This window comes from Erpetoichthys calabaricus, chromosome 7 (assembly GCF_900747795.2).
Source record: "Erpetoichthys calabaricus chromosome 7, fErpCal1.3, whole genome shotgun sequence".
Taxonomy (NCBI): Eukaryota; Metazoa; Chordata; class Cladistia; order Polypteriformes; family Polypteridae; genus Erpetoichthys; species Erpetoichthys calabaricus.
This window is the reverse complement of record NC_041400.2, coordinates 13,737,154-13,764,745: the sequence shown is the minus strand read 5'-3', so window position 1 is coordinate 13,764,745 and position 27,592 is coordinate 13,737,154. Positions and strand designations below refer to the sequence as shown.

Below are 27,592 nucleotides of genomic sequence, written 5' to 3'. Positions count from 1 at the left end.
TTAACTACATTTCTGGCTTTTTTGCATTTCTTGTCCTTTGGACATTATATGGGGACGGTCCCCAACTCTTTTTTGTTGTTGTGGAGTACTATTTTTATCACACCATATTATTTTACAAAGAAATGTCTTGCAAAAGAAATATTTACAAAGTCAAATGCAAAGACACTTCCCAAAAGAAAAATCAGCGCAGGTGTTTTAATATTTACAGTGGTTTCCAAATCAAAAGTGAAGAAAAGAACAAAACAAAACAAAAACATCTTCCACCTCCTTCATCTAGCTACAAAACGGATAACAAAGGACAGGCTGAAAATAAATAAACAAAACAAAATGAATAAACTAAGCACCTACTATACATATAGTACAAAAGACAGTACGTATCTCCACTACTCAGTTAAATAAATCAGTAACACAAATCTACATTAAAGCCCGAAGACCTGGTCAAAAGACGACCTCTGGCATTCAGACCCTGGTTTTATATTGCGAGCCCTTTTAACCATCCAGTCTGCCTTTACGTTACCCGCGGACTTTCAATAAACAGTCACGTCGGGACGTGCACCATTCAACAACACCTGCTCAGCTGCAGTCCACCCTATTTAAATGTTCCTACTCTCTCGTGCGCGCACGCGTACCCGTGTGTCTTGATGACTTGCGGGTTCCCTGTTCAGCCTCTGGGAAGTGAGTACTGTTTTACTTTCTCTTTCAATTCTATGCTTTGCCAGAAGTCCCTTATATACGGGACATTTCCCATATTTGATACTTTTGTCCCCGGTCCCATACTGACCTTTCATGGACACCCAAATGTCCCGTATTTAGTTCATTTTCAAATTTTGTACTAAAAATATATCTTTACTACCTTCTTTCGGTAATTAGTTGTAACATTAAAAGTAATTATACTTTCTTTTCTCAGATTCTCTTGATGAAAATAACCCAAATGAAACGAGGAAATGAGTGTTTGCTGCCTGTTTGCAACTTGTTCAGTTGCTGTGGTTGGCTGAGGACAGCGACACTCTTACCGTTTTGCTCTCCAGCTGCGCTGCTGTGCAGTTCTGGATCAGCATTGCAACATACGGGGTCAACAAAGTGTGCTGTTACTACTTGCCATGGCCCACTTTTTTTTCTAACTGCCTGTATTAAATAATAATAATATTTATCTTTTGTCTGTATTAAATAAATATTTTCAAATGATTTCACTTTTACAGAATTTTTTTTAGCTTGAATTAAATAATTTTCAAATGATTTTACTTTTGTTTTCTTCATAACCCATTAAAATCCTTGCTTTATGTTTTTAACTTACGTCTCTACTTTTATATAATACTAGGGGGCTCTGCCCCCTGCTCGCTTCGCTTGCCCACCCCCGGGTTTGGTTTACCGGACATAGAGTTTAAAGAGATTGTTATTTTCATGGGAATTGTTACATATGCATTATTTTTACTTTTACTTTAAAATTTTTGTAAAAACAATACTTGTCCTTTATTTCCGGCCCTGGCCATGGTTAAATCTCTTTCTCGCAGGATGTATAACGCTGCTCGTGTTGTGAAGGGGGCGCAGCTGAACGCACACTAAGGAGATGCCGATGGATCAGCTGCCATCTTTCTGCTGCTGCTGCTGAGCTGCGTGTTCTGTTTGTCGCGCTGCGCGTCGATCATTTAAAAGCCTGTACAGCAGCTGTCCTTTTGCCACTTCGTGTCTCTGCCACTCGCATTGTGAATGGGGGGAGACAGGGGACGGGGATTAGTTGAACGCACGCTAAGGAGCTGCATGTTCTGCTTGTCGTTGTTTTAAGAGCTGAAAGCACATGAAGTGTGTCTGCCAAAAGCATTCCAACAACTGCTTGGTTAGATGTCCGTGAACTTGTTTTAAATATTGTCTCACTCCCTTGTCTCACGGGACGTCAAATTATCTTCCGAGAAGATCATGTCTCATCTCCCTAGTCTCCCTCCCAAGATTTTTTTTATAATAGAGAGAGATTGGTCTGGGTGTGTAGGGGGCATGTATAAATTTATATATATGTACAGTTAGGTCCATAAATATTTGGACAGAGACAACTTTTTTCTAATATTGGTTCTGTACATTACCACAATGAATTTTAAATGAAACAACTCCGATGCAGTTGAAGTGCAGACTTTCAGCTTTAATTCAGTGGGGTGAATAAAACAATTGCATAAAAATGTGAGTCGTTATGTGAGTCTCTAAATGTGAGTCCATCTTTATGTCATTATCAATTAAGCAGATAAAAGACCTGGAGTTGATTTGAGGTGTGGTGCTTGCATGTGGAAGATTTTGCTGTGAACAGACAACATGCGGTCAAAGGAGCTCTCCATGCAGGTGAAAGAAGCCAACCTTAAGCTGCGAAAACAGAAAAAACCCATCCGAGGAACTGCTCCAATATTACGAGTGGCAAAATCTACAGTTTGGTACATCCTGAGAAAGAAAGCAAGCACTGGTGAACTCAGCAACGCAAAAAGACCTGGACGTCCACGGAAGACAACAGTGGTGGGTGCTCGCAGAATCATTTCCATGGTGAAGAGAAACCCCTTTACAACAGCCAACCAAGTGAACAACACTCTCCAGGGGGTAGGCGTATCGATATCCAAGTCTACCATAAAGAGAAGACTGCATGAAAGTAAATACAGAGGGAGCACTGCAAGGTGCAAGCCACTCTTAAGCCTCAAGAATAGAAAGGCTAGATTGGACTTTGCTAAAGAACATCTAAAAAAGCCAGCACAGTTCTGGAAAAAACATTCTTTGGACAGATGAAACCAAGATCAACCTCTACCAGAACGATGGCAAGAAAAAAGTATGGAGAAGACGTGGAATAGCTCATTATACAAAGCATAGCACATCATCTGTAAAACACGATGGAGGCAGTGTGATGACTTGGACGTGCATGGCTGCCAGTGGCACTGGGACACTAGTGTTTATTGATAATGTGACAAAGGACAGAAGCAGCCGAATGAATTCTGAGGTGTTCAGAGACATACTGTCTGCTCAAATCCAGCTCAATGCAGTCAAATTGATTGGGCGGCGTTTCATGATACAGATGGACAATGACCCAAAACATACAGCCAAAGCAACCCAGGAGTTTATTAAAGCAAAGAAGTGGAAAATTCTTGAATGGCCAAGTCAGTCACCTGATCTTAACCCAACTGAGCAGGCATTTCACTTGTTGAAGACTAAACTTCAGACAGAAAGGCCCACAGACAAACAGCAACTGAAAGCCACTGCAGTAAAGGCCTGGCAGAGCATTAAAAAGGAGGAAACCCAGCATCTGGTGATGTCCAGGAGTTCAAGACTTCAGGCTGTCATTGCCAGCAAAGGGTTTTCAACCAAGTATTAGAAATGAACATTTTATTTCCAGTTATTTCATTTGTCCAATTACTTTTGAGCCCCTGAAATGAAGAGATTGTGTTAAAAAAATGCTTTAGTTGCCACACATTTTTATGCAATCGTTTTGTTCACCCCACTGAATTAAAACTGAAAGTCTGCACTTCAACTGCATCTGAGTTGTTTCATTTAAAATTCATTGTGGTAATGTACAGAACCAAAATTAGAAAAAAGTTGTCTCTGTCCAATTATTTATGGACCAAAATGTATATAGTAATATTGAGAGAGATTTTAAGAGTGTCCCGTAATTCTAATTTTCTAATCTGGCAACCCTACAGAAGCACGCCGCCGTATTCGGCCGTCAGAAACTGTGAGTGCGCTCAAAAACCCGGCCTCGCCGTCAGCAAGTTTCAGCCCCATGGCTTGTTCTCGGAGCACCTGTAGGCCTACAGGCACCCCTTCCAGCATCCCATCACTCAAACAGTGCCGTTGCCGTGTTAATCTGTGTAGGAGCGCTAAAACAGGTAAATGAAAACTTTATTTCTTTAACATTGTTTTTCCAAAAGTCTGTGATAAGCCAAGCGGCTGCCTCATTATTTGCATTATTTACAGCCACAAAACTTGGCTTATCACACCATTCAGTATGAATAATGGAACCTCATATATACAGGCCTTGTCACAGGTGTACTCCAGTCAATTTCTAGACACATCTCAAGGAGAATTAAAGCAAACAAGATGAACCCGACCACGGTTTGGCGTGCCACAGCAAAGGGTCTGAATACAGTTGTTGATTTTTAGTAAATTTGCAAACCTTTCTGACAACATGTTTCACATTGTGATTATTTGTTATGGAGTACAGACTGATGGGCACAAACAGCAAATTAATTATTAAAAATTAAATCTACCACACAACAAAGTGTGCAGAAAGTGAAGGGCTTTTGAAAAACTTTCTGAATCCACTGTTTACTCTGTCTCTTTAAAGTGGTGTCCACTCCTTGTTCTTTGTGGGTGGTACTCTGGGAAGTAGGGCCACACTGATGTCACTGCTGCTGGGCTCTCCCACTGGCTTTATAAGTCGGTGCGAGAGAAGGTTCCAGTAGTGGATCATTGAGTGTTGTAAGGAGTTTATTGCGAATAAAATGTTCAAAAAGTGAAGGGGTCAAAATACTTTTCTCGCAAACTCAGTAATGTGCACTGAATTCCCGATATCTTTCAAGGACATCTTACCACATTTCCTTCCAAGGACTAGCTTCTGGGTATAATATCAAGAAGAAACAAATAAACCAATTCACATATGGCAATATCAACACATCAAAAGGACATCAACTAGACATTTACCACAAGTTAGATACAGCACCTGTGACGGGCAGCCGGGTCTCATGCCCGGCCAGGACGCCCCTGCTGCATATGTTCCAGTGAAGCAGCCATGGGCTCCTCAGTACCTCCCCTGGGACGCTTGGTGGCAGCCTCCCTGAGTGACGATGATGCCTCAGTTTCCCGCAGGGCTCCATGGGAGATGGAGTTCTCCACAACCCTGTGGGAATCTGGGGTGGCCGCCAGGGGGTGCTGCATGGATCCCGGAGCCAACCTGGACACCTCCACAGTCCCGCCCGGAAGTGCAATTAGCAACAGGTGATCAAGAACCTGGAGCACTTCCGGGTGGGCTATAAAAAAGGACCAGCATCCACCACTCATAAGCCAGAATCGGGAGGACGAGGTTACCTGAGAGGAGTGGTGGTGCCACAGGAAGGATTGGATTGTGTAGTTGGTCTTAAGTGCTTTATTTGGGACTGTGTTGTGGCTGGAGGGATTACGGGGAAGACGTGCCCTCCAGCTGAAGAAAAATAAAAGTGCTTCTGTGTTTTTACAAACAGTCTGTGCCGGGTTGGACGCTATATAGCATCCCTTTCACACACCTTACACAAAGGTAAGCGTCAATTAAACAATCCATACATTTAAATTAACTTCTACAACTTGTAACATCAGGAACAAGAGAGAGGGCAATGGTCAATCACAGGGCCCACTCATACACCAATGCACACTCACACTCATGCAGGGTCAGTTTGGAATCACCTTTTGATTCGACTTGAGAAGAAGTCACAGCCACAACAGAACACCTCAAGTGGGCTGCTCACATCAGCCAGACTGGCAGCTAAAGGTCGTCCTAAGGAGCCATCTAAAATTTCCAAGCAACATCTCAGGCCCAATTTGGTCCTGTGGTCTGAGTCAGCAAATCAATTGGTCCAGCGAGAATTAACTTTAACTTTACTTTAAGAGGAAGAAGGCCAAGAAGGGCTGGTGGGCAAGTGTCAGAGTTGTGGATGAAGGGCTCATTGAAGTGGGCTGTAGAGGTTTTGCAGGCCAGGCCCTCAAGACCCTTGGGATTGCAGAGCTGCACAACACGAAGGCCATCAAGAACATCATGGAAGCTGCAGAGAAGGCATCACAATGGCTTTGGATTGGGGTTAGTGTATCTGTGGAGCATACAGACTACCTGGAAACAAGCTGGAGATTGCTCCATTCCTGTGAGGTCACCAGGGCTAGGGTGTATGACATTCGAAAGACGCCAAACACCTGATCACACCGGGTAACATCACTGATGATGTGTCCAGGGTGCAGCAGAAGGTGTGTGGAAATGTAAGCCTTTGTGGATGTAGGAGGAAAACTAGATTACCCGAGGGAAAACTCATACAATCACCGGGAGTAGGTGTAAACTCCATAGAAAGAACAACCAGACGCAGGGTTCAAACCAACAACGTAGGATCAAAGAGGCAGCAGCGCTAACCACTATGTTATTCATGAACAAAATAAATATATTCAAATTACATTAATGTGGAAGAAAATGAATTCAGTATTCAGAAACCTCAAGCAGAGTGGCTTTTATCAGCTTGCTCATTACAGAAAACAATATGTGACCGTACATTAAACAAGTAAGCAAATTACTCATCCTAGAAAAGTAAATTGAAAGTAAAAAACAAATGTACATTTATTACATAAGATGCAATAAGAATTTGCACATAATTTAATAAAACTCTCATTTATCCCAGAATTTAATTAAGTAAAGAATCATCCTTGAATAACACATTGTTTTAAATAATACAGTGGAACTTTCATAAGAGTACACAATAGCACAATAATTAAATATAAAAACTAATCAAGAGCATATTGTTAAGAATTTTCAATAAATCCTAACTGTTTTTCAAAATCATTATTTTTTTGGTAAAATTTATGAGACACTTAATTAGACAAATTTAATTTATGCGTCCTACCCAGGATACTAATCAGGGACATCTATTAGTCTTTTATATATTGTTTTTAACGGGTGGCATGGTGGCGCAGTGGTAGTGCTGCTGCCTCGCAGTTAGGAGACCCGGGTTCGCTTCCCGGGTCCTCCCTGCATGGAGTTTGCATGTTCTCCCCGTATCTGCGTGGGTTTCCTCTGGGCGCTCCGGTTTCCTCCCACAGTCCAAAGACATGCAGGTTAGGTCGATTGGCGATTCTAAATTGGCCCTAGTGTGTGCTTGGTGTGTGGGTGTTTGTGTGTGTGTGTCCTGCGGTGGGTTGGCGCCCTGCCCGGGATTGGTTCCCTGCCTTGCACCCTGTGTTGACTGGGATTGGCTCCAGCAGACCCCCGTGACCCTGTGTTCAGATTCAGCGGGTTGGAAAATGGATGGATGGATATTGTTTTTATTGTTTTTAGTCTAAGTTTTATTTCCTCATTATTTTGATGTGTTTGTCTTTCTTCCTTCATTGAGAATCATTTAGTTAAAGCATAAGTTTTTATGCATTTTTCAAGTCATAAATATGGTATGTACTGCTCAAAAAAATGAAAGGAGCACTTTTTAATCCGAGTATAGCACCAAGTGAATGAAACTTGTGGGCTATTGATGTGGTCAGTGAAGTGGCAGAGTGGGTTGTTAATCAGTTTCAGCTGCTTTGGTGTTCATGAAATTAACAGCAGGGGCACTAGAGGGGCAACAATGAGACAACCCCTAAACAAGAATGAATGGTTTAACAGGTGGAGGCCACTGACATTTTTCCCCTCCTCATCTGTTTTGTCACTCATTTTGCATTCGGCTATGGTCAGTGTCACTACTGGTAGCATGAGGCGATACCTGGACCATACAGAGCTGGCACAGGTAGTCCAACATCTCCAGGATGGCACATCAATACGTGCCATTGCCAGAAGGTTTGCTGTGTCTCCCAGCACAGTCTCCAGGGCATGGAGGAGATTCCAGGAGATGGACAGTTACTCTAGGAGAGTTGGACAGGGCCCATTGTAGAAGGTCCATAACCCATCAGCAGGACTGACTGGTATCTGCTCCGTTGGGTGAGGAGGAACAGGATGAGCACTGCCAGAGCCTACAAAATGACCTCCAGCAGGCAGGCCACTAGTGTGAATGTCTCTGACCAAACAATCAGAAACAGACTTCATGAGGGTGGCCTGAGGGCCCAATGTCCTCTAGTGGGCCCTGTGCTCACTGCCCGGCACCGTGGAGCTCGATTGGCATTTGCCATAGAATACCAGAATTGGCAGGTCCACCACTGGCACCCTGTGCTTTTCACAGATGAGAGCAGGTTCACCCTGAGCACATGTGACAGCCGTGAAAGGGTTTGGAGAAGCCGTGGAGAACATTATGCTGCCTGTAACATCGTTCAGCACGACCAGTTTGGTGGTGGGTCAGTGATGGTTTGGGGAGTCATATCTAAGGAGGGACGCACAGACCTCTATATGCAAGACAACGGCACCTTGACTGCCATTAGGTATTGGGATGAAATCCTTACACCCATTGTCAGACCCTATGCTGGTGCAGGGGGTCCTGGGTTCCTCCTGGTGCACGACAATGCCCGGCCTCATGTGGCAAGATTATGTAGGCAGTTCCTGGAGGATGAAGGAATTGATACCATTGTCTGGACCCCACGCTCGCCTGACCTCAATCCAATAGAACACCTCTGGGTGGGACATTATGTTTCGGTCCATCTGACAACACCAGGTTGCACCTCAGACTGTCGAGGAGGTCAGTGATGCCCTGGTCCAGATCTGGAAGGAGATCCACCAGGACACCATCTGTCATCTCATTAGGAGCATGCAGCCACCCCTTGTGACATTGTCAGGCATGTATACAAGCACATGGGGGGGGACTATACAAACTACGGAGTACGATTTGGAGTTGCTGCAATGAAATTTCAGTAAAATGGACAAGCCTTCCTGCCGCATCATTTTTTACCTTCGATTTTCGGAGTGTCTTTGAATTCAGCCCTCTGTAGGTTGATCATTTTCATTGCCATCCTTTCGATCTTAACACATTACCTTATCAGTCCACATCAGTTGAGATATCCAGCAGGATTTTTTTCCCTTTGAGATCTGATGTGTTTTCAAAGTGTTCCTTTAATTTTTTTGAGCGATTAATATATATTTTCCACATGAAATTGTGTTCTAAAGTTAAATCCATCCATCCATCCATTTTCCAACCCGCTGAATCTGAACACAGGGTCACGGGGGTCTGCTGGAGCCATCCCAGCCAACACAGGGCACAAGGCAGGGAACCAATCCTGGGCAGGGTGCCAACCCACCGCAGGACACACACAAACACACCCACACACCAAGCACACACTAGGGCCAATTTAGAATCACCAATCCACCTAACCTGCATGTCTTTGGACTGTGGGAGGAAACCGGAGCGCCCGGAGGAAACCCACGCAGACACGGGGAGAACATGCAAACTCCACGCAGGGAGGACCTGGGAAGCAAACCCAGGTCCCCAGATCTCCCAACTGCGAGGCAGCAGCGCTACCCACTGCGCCACCGTGCCGCCTCTAAAGTTAAATGTTTTCCATAAATCAAATAAATACATAGGCAGTCCTGACAGTTTACATTGCACCCTATGGGGAACGGGGCATTTAGTAAATAATAAAACATTAAGGTCTGAGTGCCCAGTCCTCCTGAGCAGTCTGATTGGTCAGTTTGACTTTGATGTGATTGGTAAGTTTGGCTTTGGTGACGCAACGAAAGAGGAAGTGGACATGTGAGATGTATGAAGAGGAGTAAAGGCACATGAGGCACACAGAGAGAGTCGCCTTCAAAGAGTCTCAGAAGCAGGCTTTACAGGAAGATACTCAAGAGATGGAGCACCAGTCAAGAGAGGTGCAGACACACGCAAACACAGAGGAAAGACACTGAAGGTACATGTAGGGCAAGAGATAGAAAATTATTCTGTTACCTGTTTTTGACAGGTACTATGGCTAGTAAAGCATAAAAACTAATCAAATACATCCATTTTTCAAGCCAAGACAGTTATCAAGTACTGACCGTGTTTTGAGTAATTTTTGCTCAAGCCGGACCTCAACAAGCTCAAGGCCTTCCAAATGTGATGCTTGAGATAGATTCTCCGTGTCTCACTCCACGACTGCCTCCGAAACGAGACAATCAGAGAAAGGTGCGATCAACAGGCATTGATCGCGGAGGAAATTCAAAAACATCGATTAAGATGGTTCGGCCACGTCTGTAGGATGGATGGAAATCGACTACCGCACAAACTCCTATGGAGAAAACGTCCTCCCGATTGGAGGATACAACAACAAGCACCGAAGATGATATGGTTGAAACACGTAGAGAACGACCTAAAGAACCAGCGACTGACAACAATCGAAGCAAGAACCGTCGCAACCGATCGACTAGCATGGAAGTGTGTGGTGAACAGAGCATGGAAACCAGCTGCACCAACAGCAGCGTATTGGCTAAGAGGTCGACCTCCTTTCCAAACGCCAGCTATGGAATAAAGAAGAAGAAGAAAGAAGAAGACCATGTTTTGGGATTATATACACATTATAAAAGTAGCTTATGCATGTCATTTTTGAACAAAAAAGACACCAATATTATGAGATTCAACCATTTTAAAAGTAGACCAGCAGCGCGCGCAACCTCAGGGTCTGTCTTCTTAACTGTGCACCTAACCCGCCCTTCCCCAGGAAATGGTTTCCTCTTGAAACACAAATTCAAAGTGAACTGTTTGTGCCACATGGTTAGCTTTGTTTTTATTTACGTCTGTATTTAACTCACACGAGCAAATAGAAAATGTATCCGTACCTCGGGAAAAATAGTGCCAGAAATATGCGATAAGATATCAGATCATTGTGGAGCTTTGCAAATAAATGACAGTGTTGATGAAATATTGAATTATGATAATCTACAGATAATGTAATCATGAGGCTGTTTTTAGTGTAATGCAAAAGCTGAGTGCAGGTTTATTCAGTCATTGTTTGTATAGCTAGTTTCTTATATCATCTATTCCTAGGTTAGTTAAGTGATTTTTTTGTTGCTTTCCATGTTCCATTTTGAAGTGCATCTGCATTATAACGTGAAAAGTACCTACTGCGATCACCATGTTTGTCCGTAGGAAACAACTCAGCTCCTAGTGGACTGGTTTTACAGAAATCTGGCATACTTATTCTTCAATTAAATTTGTTGGGCCATTTCATACGAACGTTAACATCGGACTTCCAATACAACTCAGAGTCCTGTCACGTGCAAAAGTTCGCTGATGACACTGCTATCGTGGGCTGCATCAGGATCGGGCAGGAGGAGTAGTATAGGAACCTAATCAAGGACTTTGTTAAATGGTGCAACTCAAACCACCTACACCTGAACACCAGCAAAACCAAGGAGCTGGTGGTGGATTTTAGGAGGACCAGGCCCCTCATGGACCCCGTGATCATCAGAAGTGACTGTGTGCAGATGGTGCAGACCTATAAATACCTGGGAGTGCAGCTGGATGATAAATTAGACTGGACTGCCAATACTGATGCTCTGTGTTAGAAAGGACAGAGCCGGTTATACTTCCTTAGAAGGCTGGCGTCCTTCAACATCTGCAATAAGATGCTGCAGATGTTCTATCTGACGGTTGTGGCGAGCGCCCTCTTCTACTCGGTGGTGTGCTGGGGAGGCAGCATTAAGAAGAAGGATGCCTCACGCCTGGACAAACTGGTGAGGAAGGCAGGCTCTATTGTTGGCATGGAGCTGGATAGCTTGACATCCGTGGCAGAGCGACGGGCGCTGAGCAGGCTCCTATCAATTATGGAGAATCTACTGCATCCACTAAACAGTGTCATCTCCAGACAGAAGAGCAGCTTCAGCGACAGACTGCTGTCACTGTCCTGCTCCACTGACAGAGATCGTTCCTCCCCCAAACTATGCAACTCTTCAATTCCACCCGGGGGGGTAAACATTAAAATTATACAAAGTTATTGTCTGTTTTTACCTGCATTATTATCAATCTTTAATTTAATATTGTTTTTTGTATCAGTATGCTGCTGCTGGAGTATGTGAATTTCCCCTTGGGATTAATAAACTATCTACCTATCTATCATACTTTCAATGACATATCTCAAATGCAGTGCACTGCACAAATTTTTGAAATCTCCCACTGAAAATCATTGGCGAATTTGCAGACATTCTGTACGACCGACTTAAATGATGGACTCGTTTACGGTTAGAATGCGTCTGAATGTTGTGCCATTCGTAAATTTGCTGACACCACTTCAAGTAGCCAGAGAATTGAGTTTATGTGGATGAGGTTAACACGAGCCTCCACCAATGCTGCTCATACAGGTAGCACATATGGGCATAAGCAGCTGGCACGCAGACACTTTTTAGCCAAGAGGAGTTGTATTTGGACAACCATCCCAGACCAGTCTGCTCCCAGACACTCATCTCACCTCATTTAGACTGTAAAGCACTTGCAGACAACCGTCCTTCAGTTCTTCCTGTAAAGACTTCCCAGCACTACGTTATAAAAGTTTCACGCAAACTCAGTAATGTGTTTATAGAATTACTCGATGTGACTCATCTATCAACATCCTTCACTGTTTCATTTAGCCTAAAAATTTACAAAATATTTACAGAAGGGGAAATAAAGTATTGAACATGTCAACATTACTTTCAGAAAATATATTTCCAGTGAGGCTATTCACATGAAACTCTCACCAGAAACTGGTATTAACTCAAGAAATCCACACATATAAAGAATCTACAACTTTAAAGGCTATAAATAAAAGGTTTGTGCAAAGAATTCATAACTTTAAAGGCTATAAATAAAGGTATGTGTAATAAAGTGTAATGACAGAGGGGAAAAAGTATTAAATGAGCTAATTTAATACTTAGTGAGGAAGCCTTTGTTTGTAACGATGCTTCCTGTATGAAGAAACCAATTGCCTGCAGTGCTCAGGTGTGATTTTGACCCATTCTTTAAATCTTGAAGATTCCAGGGGGCCCTCTTGTGAATCCTGATCTTTGAGTTCCTTCCACAAATGTTCAATTGGATTTACAGTAAGTTAAGTGATTCTAACAACTTGATTTTCTTTCTCTGAAACCAGTTGAGAGTTTCCTTTGCTGTATGTTTTGGATCATTGTCCTGCTGGAAGGTCCACCCACGTCTCATTTTCATCATGCTGGTTGATAGCAGAAGATTCAATTCAAGAACCTCTCGGTACATGGCCCTATTCATCATTCCTTCAAATACATGAAGTCTGCCAGTGCCATGAGATGAGAAACAGACCCACATCATGATGCTTCCACCTTCAAACTTTGCTGCTGGTATAGTGTTTCACAAGTGATGTGCAGTGCCATTTCTCCTCCAAACATGGTGTATAGTATGATAGCCAAAAAGTTCAACTTTGGTCTCATCTAACCAGACTACATTCTCCTAGTATTTCATTGGCTTGTCCAACATGCCTTTTCTTCAGTAATGGAATCTTATGGGGTGAGGCCATGCCGGTGGAGTTCACTACCTATTGTTTTCACTGTTTTCACAATCGTCCCTGCTGCTTGCAAGCCTTTCTGGAGCTCTCTTCCGAGCGATCCTTGGCTCTTGAGCTGCTCTTCTGACTCTCCTTCTGACTCCAGGTCAGAAATCTTGCGAGAAGCTCCTGTGTATGTCTAGTTGATGGTGGTGTGATGTTTCTTCCACTTGTGGATAATGGTACAAGAAGGGGCACCAAAACTAACCATATCATCTTTTTCTCTTCCCTAGCTCAAAGAAGCCACCCACTGAGGGCAACTCAGCCACACCCACACTCTAAGTAAGCCACAGCCCTTCTGGTCGGAACAGTATAAATCTGAGGGCTCCTGGAAGACAGAACTTCGTCCCACGTGTACGAACTTCAGGACGCAGACCCACCTGAGAGAGTTGATTATTTTGAGAAGCCATTAAGGCTAAAAAGGACTTACTATGCTCGTTTTCTGTTTATGTGATATCATTTATCTGTGCATTTTGCTTTGTAGATTGTACTATTACTATTGCATTGTATTCCTGAGGTGGCCATGATACATTGGCTATCTAGATCTGTGAAGAGGATTACTTGTGTTCCGTTTTGTGTATTGCATTTACCCCATTTTTTGATGCTCTTTGCACACCCAAGATCTCTCTCTCTGAATTGCCTTTCCCAAGATGTATTCCATTTTCAATTTGCGCCCTAACCCACCATAACCTATCGTCTATGGGGAAGGAGCGAAAGCTTTAGATTTGTCAAAGATTTTAATCTCTGGTTTTCGACGGATCTTGACATTTTAGAGTACCCTGATATCTAAAACATTGATATCTTGATGATGGGTTTGTGTCTGTGTGTCTGTCAGTGTGCATGTGTGTGTGTGTGTGTGTTACAGTTTGTTGAGGACGGTCTAGAGCTAATACGGCTGGACCAAACTCAAAACTTAAGCCTGTTATGAGATGATGATGTGCCGATTAGTTTTTGAGCCAAATCATGCAAGAGATAGAGGCAAATTAGAGGAACCCTCAAATACCCTAATTCTGCAATTAATTATGAATTCTTCTCGTCAATTGCTATCGTAATGACCTATTTTATGCTCAGAAGGTTCAGAATCAGAGCAGTAAATAATTACTGAAATGTTATAGAATAGCTTGGGTTACTTGGTTCCTAGGGTGCAAAGCCTACTGACTCTCACATTCAAATTTTTTTCCCCACAAGGGAAAAAAGGACTTGAGTAGATGGACCAAGCCAAGGGATGTCCACGTAACACCTGGCTGTGGCAGATAGATGGTAATTTCTGGAGGATGGGACTGGTCCGCGTAACTGCCTGGGGGATTGCTAACCAAGATCTAGAACTGTTTAGTCTTGTGGTGGGTGCAGCAACACTCCGGGTGCATGCTCCCCAACCTGACCAGATCTGGTTCTTCTATTGGGGAGTTGCTTGGGGGCTATCAAAAAAACAGGAACTGTTTAAAGCCCATGATGGCACTGATTTTGAGCTATACAAAAATTCAGTTTTTTTGGACAATTACAATAAATGGGGGTGGCCTGGTTGGCACCCCAAATTTTCATTGATCTTCCTGTTCCTTGTTTACCGCCTCCACCTTCCATAATGGTTTTGAGGGTGGATTTGTGTAGATCTGTTGAAGGGTGCTACCATGTATGGAGTTTACATGGATCTGGATACTGCAAATTTCCATCTACTTCATAAAAACACATGTCAAGTACAACTTAGCCTGATATAGGTACGTAGCCTGGAATGGACTGGTACCCCATCCCTTTTTTCACCATGAATCAGCTCCAAACATCCTTGAACTGGTTAGGCGAAATGGAAAAGGGATGGACTACCATTAAGAGACCTAGAGTGTTGTATTACTGCTGAAAGATTTGAGCCTGTGACCCTCTCACTATTTAAGAACACTTCCCCTGACAACCTGAAGTAACCTTTTTGAAACGTTAAGTACTCAATGCCTTATGTAATACAACACCATTCAGTAGGTGCTTTACAGAGCAAATAAATTACAATATTGTAACAAATTAAAAAAATAATAGAATAATGTGACATTATGTTATTTGTGTGCATTCAAAATGAAATAAAGCCACAGCACTGTTGAAGAGGTGACACAAAGAAATTATTATCAGGAACAATTCCTTCCACAAAAATCACTCGACTCCTCCACCTCGACAGACACTTCTTTTAAGATTTCTTAAATCCTTTCAATGCACGCTTCGCTGCTTCAACAGACGGTACACTAAGCATTGATTTTAGACACAGTATGTCAAATTGTCAGACTGGAAATGCACTGTGTTTTGGTTATCTTTGACTGCAATACATAACAGCTTGTCATGCCTCTCTACCGGACCACTGGCGGCCTTCAGTTATTCTCATGTTGACATTCCAGTAATAATTCAGAGCTGATAAAAGCAGACTCATTTTGTGCTGATTGTCATGTCTGTGTAAAAACTCTGACAATCCAGAGAACAACGAAAAGGTCACTTGCCAGAAGACCACTGATTGTTTCATTTTTTTTTCCATGCTTAAATCCAGAGACAATCAAGTGTTAAAGCATGTGATTCTGAAGTGTATCCTCCAGTGCTGTTTCAGACTGATTCCACCCAGTTGTTTGTGGCAGATATGCTTCAGCTCTCACCAGCTACTTAGAAATATCCTAAGGATGGAAATTTCTGGTTCTGCTATTGATTCTCAGAGTAATGGAGATCAGGACATTGACTTAGCCTGTCAAGTGAATTCATACTTCTAATTTTAGTGCACTGGTACAGGCAGACACTCAGTTCAGTCCCACCTGTCCGGAAATGACCCTCTATCTGCTGCAGCCAGGTGTTACGTGGGTGATCCCTTGGCCCGGTCCAGCCACTCGGGTCCCCAACAATGAGGATCTTACGAGCTGGATCACGCACCACAAGGCCGTAGTTCCGTAACTGATGCTCCCTCACAATGCAGGTAATGTGCCTCATTCGTGATTCCATGAACAACCGCTCATTCGACACAAAGTCAAGCCAACGGTACCCAAGGATTTTCTGGAGAGACACAGTACTGAAGGAGTCCAGTCTTCATCTCACGTCACTGGAGAGCATCCATGTCTCGCAACCATATAGCAAGACAGGAAGCACCAGGACCCTAAAGACTTGAACCTTTGTCCTTTTGCTGATGGCCTTGTCCAAGAGATCATTAAAGGCCTGGCTCTTGGTTTTTATTCAGGACACTCGCAAGCCCAGACACTCAGACTCCTCGCTCAGTGTCTCGAGCAACCCAGAGGCTCTAATTTTAGGCCATTGCAAAAAATTGTTTGTGTTTGGCTCAAAGTCTTAACAAATCCCTGCGTTGATAATTTAGAACTGAAGCTGGCTTTCTTTCATTTTTCACTCTATCCTTTTTTACTGCGGGTGCAAGGCAACAGTCTCGAGCCTCAAGAACGGTTCTTGAGGCTGACACTCCAATTAGCTGTAAACCACCCAGTCTCACTGTGGTGGTGAACCAGTCGAGGGTTGGGGAGGCTGCAGGGATATGCTTGCTATTATGAGAAGCGTTTTACTTTCTTTTATGCCATATACATTATGAATACATATTTTTGGACCTATTTTATTAGTTAAAGTATGTATTTTAAGGAAATTGTATTTATTTCAGTAATAGTCACTGAACAGTAAGCCTACAGAATTTCATTTGGTTAATAAGAAATGAACAGTTCCAGCTACACATTTCTTTCACTATCTTCAAATTAGAAATTTTGTTAAACAAAAATTGCCCGATTTCCCCCACCTCGCACCCTCCACAATGTTGGAAAAAATACTACTCAATTTCGAGGAATTAAAAACCATTTCCGCATTATATAAAAGCCTATTAGAGTCCCTACCTTTCAAAGATCCAAGAGGATATTGGGAAGAAGATCTCTTAATCAATATATCAGAAAAGGAGTGGAAGGTAGCAAAGCAGAGAATTCACTCGAGCTCCATATTCACAAAGCATAGAATTATTCAACTAAAAATTATGTATCGAGCTCCTCTGTCTCGCTTAAAACTGTCCAAAATGTTTCCAGGGCAAGATCCAACCTGCGAACGCTGCAACCAGGCTCCTGCCTCACTGGGTCACATGTTCTGGGCCTGCACCAAACTAACATCATTTTGGACCAAAATTTTTAAGTGCCTTTCAGACAGCCTTGGGGTCACAATCCCTCCTAACCCATTAACAGCTGTGTTCGGTGTTCTTCCAGATGGACTTGAAGTGGAGAAGGACAAGCAAACGGTGATTGCATTCACTACACTTTTGGCACACAGACTTATTCTGTTAAACTGGAAGAATCCTAAGTCTCCTCTGATAAGTCAGTGGGAAACCGATGTTTTATATTATTTGAAATTGGAAAAAATCAAATTCTCAGTTAGAGGATCTGTACAAAATTTTTTTCAAAACCTGGCAGGATCTAATCAATATTATTTTAGAATAAGAGAAATAACTATTATCGCATTTAACTCCCTTCTCCATCTCTTATTTACCTATATATTTATTTCTCCCTTTCTTTTATTTATTGTTGCCTTATTAAAAAGCCCTAAGCAATTCTCCTTTGGCTTAGCTCTCCTTCTCAGGGGTGGGGTTTGATTTGTCTTCAATTTTGTTTGGTTATAAATTGATCTATTTGTATGGAATGATTACAATAAAAATTAATAAATAAATAAAAAAAAAGAAATGAACAGTTAACACCTGTTGTCTATAGTTTAATTATAAAAATACACTTTTGGGCGAGGGCGGCACAGTGGTAGTGCTGCTGCCTCGCAGTAAGGAGACCTGCATGGTGGAGTTTGCATGTTCTCCCCGTGTCTGCGTGGGTTTCTTCCCACAGTCCAAAGACATGCAGGTTAGGTGCATTGGCGATCCTAAATTGTCCTGAGTGTGTGCTTGGTGTGTGGGTGTGTGCGTGTTTGCCCTGCGGTAGACTGGCGCCCTGCCCGGGGTTTGTTCCTGCCTTGCGCCCTTTGCTGGATGGGATTGGATCCAGCAGACCCCTGTGACCCTGTAGTTAGGATATAGCAGGTCGGATGATAACTGACTTTTGGGCGAATTTTGTTTTAAGTTTCAGTTGATTGTATGGAATATTATTTTCTTCAAATAAAATCCATAAAAAATAAAGATACGCGCTTTAAAATATAACATAAGGCTTCTATGTCTCTGGTTATGCAGGAGCTTAGTATAAAATGTTTTTTAAAAGGATGAAGGGAAAAAAATCTGAAATGACGAACAAGTAACATGAAATCAATATTGGCCTGACCGGAGCATCTCTAAATGTGAATTTCCCCTTGGGATTACATCTTGCCTGAAGAAGGGGCCTGAGTTGCCTTGAAAGCTTGCAAATTGTAATCTTTTTAGTTAGCCAATAAAAGGTGTCATTTTGCTTGGCTTTTCCCTTGGGATTAATAAAGTATCTATCTATCTATTGTGGTGTGTGGCCGGCTAAATATTCCAGCCCTCACCCCCAGGCAGCTAGGTGGAGCTCTCCCAACAGCGTGGACGTTCCCCGAATTCCAGCAGGGCCTCATGGACTTTGTAGTTTATATGCACAGCCCTGCTGGATACCATGGGGACCACCAGGAGTCGCTGTGGGGAGGCTGCCGGACTCTTACTTGCCCTATAACCCGGAGGTGCGTCATGATCACATGACAAGAGGAAACAACGTGCTTCCAGGTTCAAGAAAGGAGCTTTTTATCCGACCCGGAAGTGTTCATGATCACATGAACAGAAGGGAGAAACACTTCCAGGTCATGGACTATATAAAGGACTCTGGGAAACCAGTACACTGAGCTGAGCTGGGAGGAAGGGTGGCGAAGTGTCTGGGAGTGTGGAGGATTGATTAGTGTATTGTTTATTGATTTATGAATATTGTGGAGTGGAGGGTGCTTTGTGCACTTTATTGTCCAAATAAAAGTAATATTTGGACTTTTACCTGGTGTCTGGAGTCGAGTCAGAGGGTTCAAGAGGACGACAAGGGCCTCAATCTGTCACACTATCTATCTAAATAATAAGTAGTCATATTTTGCAGAATGGAAACAGATTACTTAAAAAATAAAAACATATTGCAAAACTACTGTATTGTGACCCAAGCACCAAGGGTGACGGTAAGGTCTCAGATAATTCCAAGCCCTACTACTTACCATACACCTGTCGCTGCTCTCACTTGAAACAAGGGATGATCACTGACTCCTACAATTGAAAAGATACTTGTTAAACATTTAGGGGCAATACTTAGACATTTCATTAAAAACATCTTTTCCTGATGATCACACACACACATGTGGAAATAGGGCCAGTTTAGAGAGTGAGTTGCTGGTTGCTTGCCGATTGGCATCTCATTGTTAATTAGCAGCCAGCTAAGAAAATGAGGTGTAATTATAAACAGTAAATGCAGAGGTTTAAGACTACAAGAAACATGTATGGGTTTGCAGCCTAAATATGCCGGTTAATCAAAAATGAAACACAAAAATATTGCTCAAACAATAACTTCAGCAGCAATGATTGACTTCTAACTAATAAGCTGGGCTGGAACAAAAACCAGAAGCCACTGCAGCCTTTCAGGACTGAAGTAGAGCGTCTCGGAGCCAAATTGCACCTCTACAATATCTTCTTTATAAAAACAGAGGGAAACATTTCTTCTTCTTTTTCTTTCAGCTGCTCCCATTAGGAGGTGCCACAGCGGATCATCTTTTGTTGCTCTGTCACACCCATCACCTTCATGTCTTCTGTTACCACATCCATAAACCTTCTCTTAGGCCTTCCTCTTTTTCTCTTACCTGGCAGCTCTATCCTTAGAATCCTTCTCCCAATATACCCAGCATCTCTCCTCTGCACATGTCCAAACCAACGCAATCTTGCCTCTAGACTTTGTCTCCCAACCGTCCAACTTGAGCTGACCCTCTAATGTCCTCATTTCTAATCCTGTCCATCCTCGTCACACCCAATGTAAATCTTAGCATCTTTAACTCTGCCACCTCCAGCTCTGTCTCCTGCTTTCTGGTCAGTGCCACCGTCTCCAACCCATATACCATAGCTGGTCTCACTACCATCCTGTAGACCTTCCCTTTCACTCTTGCCAATATCCGTCTGTCACAAATCACTCCTGCCACTCACTCCACCTTGCCTGCACTCTCTTCTTCACTTCTCTTCCACAATCCCTGTTACTCTGTACTGTTGATTCCAAGTATTTAAACTCATCCACCTTAGAAAGAGTACAACTCAACAGAGGGAAACATTAGCATTTGGAATACTGCAACCAACTTAATAAGTTCATAAAAAAGTGTTTCTACACTATAATACATTGACAGAATTTTCATTCCTCTCTTTGTCATGTTGTATGACAAGCCGAATTAACATTTACCAGTGCCTTAAAACTGTAATTCACCTTTCAAGATATCTAAAATGTGTCTCCAGATATCTCAAAATAACTTTCTTTACATATGAAAATATCTGCAATACATTCTGAAATATCTCAAATGTACTCGAGATATCTCAAAATAATTACTTGTGCATTTTAAGATACCTCAAACTGACCTTGCTTGCATTTTACGATATCTGAAATTTATTGTGAGATATTTTGAAAAGAGCAAAAGGTTATCTTGAGTTATAATGAAATGTATTTCAGATGTCTAAAAATAAGCAGGAAACTATTTTGAGATATCAGGAAATGCAGGTGAGATTTTAAATTGCATTACAGATATCTAAATTTGATATTCAGATATCTTGAACTACGTGAATGTCTTTTTAAAGTGTTCCAGGTGTGCTACCTGTCTAAGACAGGTTGAAATCTAACTAATCAACGTAGACTTTTGGCATTGATGTTTGCTGTGCAGCATATCTGTCCAGTTGCTACGTCCCTGTTAAATACCATTTGGTAAAGGATTCATAAAAGCAGAGCTAATATTTGTGATGCGCCATCTGTTGGATAGCAGAGACATACCAACCAGATGGACACGCAGACACACAGCCGCTTGCCCTTTTATTAAGGTGGATTTCAGTTATCTTGAAATAAAATTCAAAGAGACCCATTTTAACATTTCATTAAATTGAGATATCCAAAAACTCCATCCATCCATCCATTATCTAACTCGCTGAATCTGAACACAGGGTCACGGGGGTCCGCTGGAGCCAATCCCAGCCAACACAGGGCACAAGGCAGGAACTAATCCCGGGCAGGGTGCCAACCCACCGCAGGACACACACAAACACACCCACACACCAAGCACACACTAGGGCCAATTTAGAATCGCCAATCCACCTAACCTGCATGTCTTTGGACTGTGGGAGGAAACCGGAGCGCCCGGAGGAAACCCACGCAGACACGGGGAGAACATGCAAACTCCACGCAGGGAGGACCCGGGAAGTGAACCCGGGTCTCTTAACTGCGAGGCAGCAGCGCTACCCACTGCGCCACCATGCCGCCCGAGATATCCAAAAATATATTTTATATATCTGAAATATATTTGAAGAAATCACAAATACATTTCCAGATATCTTAAAATGACTTCAAATATCTTCAGTGCATTTCAAAATATCTTAAAATAGACAGGACGCCCCAATGAAAACATAGGCAGGTGTACATTAGGTCATTTCAAGATATCTTGAGATATCTCATAATGAACTGTGCATCAGGATATTTTGAAATCCATATGAGATATCCTAAAACAGACAAAATGTCATATACCTGTAACTCATTTTAAGATATCTTGAATGAAGAACAGATATCTTAAAATGCTTTTTGATATATCTCAAAATGTTAATTCAGCTTGCCAAATTTAATATTGTTAAAATTCACTCAGTGCAACTCGCTAATTGTAATATAAAATTACAACCACATCAGTCTCCAGCTGCAATTATTTAAGAAAGAATCCTGTCACGAAGCACTAATCCTGAAGTTACGGCAATGATCAGTCGACAACAATATAAAGGGAAAATGGAAGTCCACCACAAGCGTGCATCTGAATATACTGACCTGGCTCTGGTGAATCTGGTTGAAGTGCTGGAAAATCATTATCAAAGACAAATGTGTTATCATACTCTGGGTTCACCTAAAAAAATTAACAAAATAAGTGATGTCACACTCTCAGGTAGGGAATGTATTCTCAAAGACATGGTATTAGGAAACAGATCCATGTCTATAAATCCAACTCTGATCAAACCTGTTCAGTCACCATTTCATTTCCATAGGGAACACGGCGTATTCAGAAAGCATGGTGTGAAAGGCAGGACCCAACCCATTAGGGGGCATAACATACACTCAATTTTAACTTTGTCAGTTTAGAGATGCCAGTTAATATGACATCCATGTTTTGGAGATGTGTGAGAAAACCAAAAGTACCTTGAGAAAGAAAAAAAAAAACATCATGGAGATACAAGGAGAAAATGCACACTTCACATAGATAATGACCGGGCATGGGATTTGAAACAAGGGGTGTTAAGCTGTGAGGCAGCAAAGGGAACCACTGCACCATTATGCCACTCACTGCTTTAAATACCGTGATCCCCCACCTAACGCGGAAGTTATGTTCCAGACCCATCAGCGATAGGTGAAAATCCACGATATAGAAAGACCATATAAACAAACATTTTTTTTATAGTTTAAGCCTTAAAACACCCCTCCCACATGCTTTAAACACATGTAAACTTATTAAAACACACTTTGTAAACACATATGATATGTGGATGTCGGGCTAAGGATATGAGTAACATCTATCTATTATAAAAAAAAATCTTAGCAGGGAGACCAGGGAGACGAGGCGTGATCTTCTCAGAAGACAATTTGACATCCCGTGAGAGAAATTTTAACGTCACGCAAGACAAGGCAGTGAGACAGAAGGACAGCTGCTGTACAGTCTTTTAAATGATAGACACGCGGAGCGACAAGCAGAATAGGAATCTTGGCAGAAGCGGGACAAAGCCAGTAGCTGATCCGTCCACTTCTGCTTAGCGTGTGTTCAGCTCTCCCCCTTCGCAATGTGAGCGGGAGAGACGCGAAGTGGCAGGAGCGTAGCGTGCCTTCGGGGAGGTTGAGCAAAGCAATCGAGACCAGATCATCTCGGAGAGACACTTTGACGACACGCAAGACTAGACATTACAACCTTAGGAAGCAAAACCCGTGAGACGGTGACTTTTGCACGTCACGCCCTACTTACAAACAATTTAAAACAAGTTCACTGACATCTAACCTAGCAGTTTTTGGAATGCTTTTGGCAGACACACTTCAGGTGCTCCCAGCTGTTAAAACAACAAGAAGCAGAACACGCAGCTTGCCAGCAGCAGCTGCAGCAAGCCAGCAGATGATCTGAGCACTTCTCCCCCTAGCCTGCGTTCAGCCCTCACAACCCCCCGCCCCCCCTCCCCCCTCCTCCTCCTCCTTCTTTAGAATGCTAGCGGCAGAAACGTGAAGTGGCAAAAGGCCAGCTGCTGTGAAGGGTTTTAAGTGATTGACGCAAAGCGCGACAAGCAGAACACACAGCTGGGCAGCAGCAAGACACCAGCTGAACCAATCGCATCTCTTTAGTGTTCGTTCAGACCCCCCCTTCACAACGTGAGCAGCATTATAAGTCCCGTGAGGATTTAACCACACCCAAGGAAGGAAATAAAGGACAAATATTGTTATTCCAAAAGTTTTAAAATAAAAATGAAAATAATGCATATGTAACAATTCCCATGAAAATAATCTCTTTAATTTGTTTATCCAGTAAACCAAACCTGGGGGTGGGCGAGCGAAGCAAGCAGGGGGCAGAGCCCCCTAGTTATAATAATAATAAATCTGCAATGTAGAGGGGGCGTGATAGCTGAACTGCGATATAGCAGGGCATCACTGTACAGTAATCCCTCGCTATATCGCACTTCGACTTTCGTCGCTTCACTCTATCGCAGATTTTATATGTAAGCATATTTAAATATATATATATCGCAGATTTTTTGCTGATTTGTGGGTTTCAGTGGACAATGGGTCTTTTAATTTCTGGTACATGCTTCCTCAGTTGGTTTGCCCAGTTGATTTCATACAAGGGACGCTATTGGCAGATGGCTGAGAAGCTACCCAATCAGAGCATGTATTACGTATTAAATAAAACTCCTCAAATATATTGTGAGCACGGGGGCTGTTCGTACCTCTAGAGGATACGGACACTCCTCAAAAAACACTGAAAGACTACCTTAACATTGCTCCCTTCCTTGCTGGGCTAACTTGCGGCTGTTTTGTCAAGCGATATGCTTCCCGCACGGTGCTTCGCATACTTAAAAGCCCAAACAGCACCTATCGGTTTTTGATTGTTTGCTTTTCTCTCTCTCTCTCTCTCTGACATTCTCTGCTCCTGATGCGCACTCCTTTGAAGAGGAAGATATGTTTGCATTCTTTTAATTGTGAGACAGAACTGTCATCTCTGTCTTGTCAAGGAGACAAATGTTTGTTTGCAGTGTTTGAATAAAGTTCCTGTCTCTACAACCTCCTGTGTTTCTGTGCAAATCTGTGACCCAAGCGTGACAATATAAAAATAACCATATAAACATATGGTTTTAACTTCGCAGATTTTCACCTTTCGTGGGGGGATCTGGAACGCAACCCCCGCGATAGAGGAGGGATCACTGTATATAGTTTTAATAATCGAGCAAAAATTTCTAAAATCCTGTTTTCACTTTGTCATCCTGGGGTATTGAAAATTTTAAATGATTTAGCACTAGGCTGTAACATAGTAAAATTAGAAAAAAGTGAAGGGGTCTCAATATTTTCTGAATTCATTCAGCTTATCCTTAACTCTTCCACCACACATTTCTTTTAGTAGAAGGCTCATTGAGTGTTGACATGGTTTTCTTACAGATAGCAAAGTGTTCAAAAGCAAACTAAAAAAGGACAAAATATTTGACTTTGTTTTTTAAAACTGGGTATTTCCCTTTACACATAAATTGCCCAGAGTGGACTTCTAAGTGTTCATTTTTGTCATAGTTTACATTAGACAATCAAGTTAAGTCAAGCTGTGGAGCATACACTTGTACAGCACATTGCCGCACCCACTACACAACTAAACAACCCTAAACTGAAAATTTTCCTGGGTCATCTTACTACACCGTCTTATGACAGATGCCTATATGAATAACCTGCCGTTAGAGCAAAATGGCTTTGTCAGCTATTAACTCTAAGTAGCTTGCAAGCAGTTAATTTTTCTTTCACACTATCTATTGTGGGATACGGCCCTGACACAGACAGGCGGACACCGTAGGTACAAAACCCAACACACATTTATTATACATTTTCAAAGTGAAACACAGCACACAACCCATTACTCCCCCAAAGTCCAGGCCTCTTATTAACAATGCCTTTCCTCAGGTACGCCTCCATTACTCTCCTCCCGAGCTCTGTCCTTCTTCCTCCCGACTCCAGTCATCGAATGGAGGGAGGTGGCCCCTTTCATCCTCACCCGGACGTGCTCCAGGTGCCTCCCTATGAGCGCCTGCCGGCACTCTCTGGTGTGGCGGAAGTGCCATCTGTGCACCCAGAAGCACTCTGGGTGTCCCTGGTCTTCTTTCCCCCAGCACTTCCGGGTGTGGCGGAAGTGCTGAGGGCCAGGGCTCCTCAGGCATCGGGGCGCCCCCTGACGGTGACCACGGGCCAATATTGGGTTGAGCTTCCATGCTCTTTTCCCGTGGTTCCCATAGTCACCAGGGCGGTCGCCCCCTCGTGGTCTGGAGGAGGCATAATCTCTCCTCTGGTCCTTTCCGGGCGTCCCAGCTGGGTACCACCCCCAGCCGCTCGCCACGCTATCTATCTATCTCTATATATAATCTTCATTTGGATCTTGATCTTTGTTTGTCCACGAATGAATTAGAAGAAGAAGCACTAGATGGCAGTAAAGAGACAGCTAAAACATAGGCATTGCATTAAGAATCTCCTCCAGGCTTATACTACTGAAGACTGTAGTACTCCAGTCACACCTCAAAACACAGACATTCAAACTAAACAAATTGTTGTGCTTTAAATTAACTAATCTTTATATATAATCTTCATTTGGATCTTGATCTTTGTTTGTCCGCGAATTCCACGCATGCGTAGACCACCTTCCAGTTTAGTACGTTGTTGTTACTCACGGATGTCAACAATGTGCCGGAATAACGAAAGGGGTGGTGGACAGTGTTATGCTGGTTAGCTCCTGAGGCCTGGTTAGAGAATGAGATTGCTGAAGATAAAAGGTACGTGCCTACGTAACATATGAATGAAAGAAAGACAGTGGGTAAAATGAATGACAACGTAACCGCACGTTCCGGAAACTATTATTGTTACGTTGTAGCCGGCGAGTGCTGCGCGTCTCACAGTTGTACCGTGGCTTGCTCACATGTCAGTGAAGTGATCCCTATTTATGCTTTAAAGAGCCTGGATACCTATGTGTCCCCCTTTTATAACCATTGCTCCGTGTATATTGCCTTACTCTTTGGATTGCCACAAAGCAACCTGCGAGATTGGAGAAAGGTTGAGAAGAGATCGTGAGAGGAAACGACAGCGTCGTGAAAATGAGACGGACTGTGAACGGAGAGAAGCAGAAATGCTCCTACACCACTACATAATTACTATTTGGACAGTGATTCCGAGTAGGCCGTTCCTATTGAATCAATGTCCAAGAGTTTTCTTTTGTACCCTAGGTTCTTGTCTATAAGCCGGACTCATGTATAAGCCGGAGACCAAAAATCATACGAATTTTTAAAATAAAATCGTATCATAGATAAGTCGGACTCATGGATAAGCCGAACGTACTATAACCTATAACTAATAGAAGGGAGGGAGGTCAGTGGTCTCACTCGCACCCATTTAATTTCTTTAAGGGGGGAGAGAGTGTGAGATATTGGCGTCTCTCTCACTCCCTGCATGGTGCGGTTGGAGCGGCCGGAGCGCGTTCTTTCTGCTCTGGGCGTCGCCGAGTCAACACGCGCGTGTAGCGGTCATTTACATTGTGATTTTATATGTAAGCATATTTAAATATATATCGCGGATTTTTTGCTGGTTCGCAGATTTCTGCGGACAATGGGTCTTTTAATTTCTGGTACATGCTTCCTCAGTTGGTTTGCCCAGTTGATTTCATACAAGGGACGCTATTGGCAGATGGCTGAGAAGCTAGATTGCTTACTTTTCTCTCACTCTTGCGCTGACTATCTGTGATCCTGACGTATGGGGATTGAGCAGGGGGGCTGTTCGCACACCTAGACGATACGGACGCTCGTCTAAAAATGCTGAAAGATTATCTTCACGTTGCTATCTTTTGTAAAGCTGATTCCTGAAAAGACATGCTGCACAGTGCTTCGCATACGTAAAAGCTCGAAGGGCACGTATTGATTTTTGACTGAAAAACAAACTCTGTCTCTCTCTCTCTCTCTCTCTTCCTGCTCCTGACGGAGGGGGTGTGAGCTGCCGCCTTCAACAGCTTTGTACCTGCGGTGCTTCGCATACTTAAAAGCCAAACAGCACCATTGATTTGTTTGCTAGAGATTGTT

General features: G+C 42.8%; 1 protein-coding gene across 1 annotated transcript in view; it reads right to left on the bottom strand.

Moving 5' to 3' along the window:
* The window catches only part of galt (galactose-1-phosphate uridylyltransferase), a 258,052-nt gene that overhangs the window by 222,580 nt on the left and 7,880 nt on the right, over positions 1-27,592 (bottom strand). Inside the window, exons 3-4 of the mRNA XM_051929826.1 lie at positions 22,080-22,155; positions 19,249-19,297 (exon numbers count right to left, since the gene is read on the bottom strand). Coding sequence (XP_051785786.1) covers positions 19,249-19,297; positions 22,080-22,155 — 125 coding nt within the window. The remainder of the gene's footprint in view (positions 1-19,248; positions 19,298-22,079; positions 22,156-27,592) is intronic.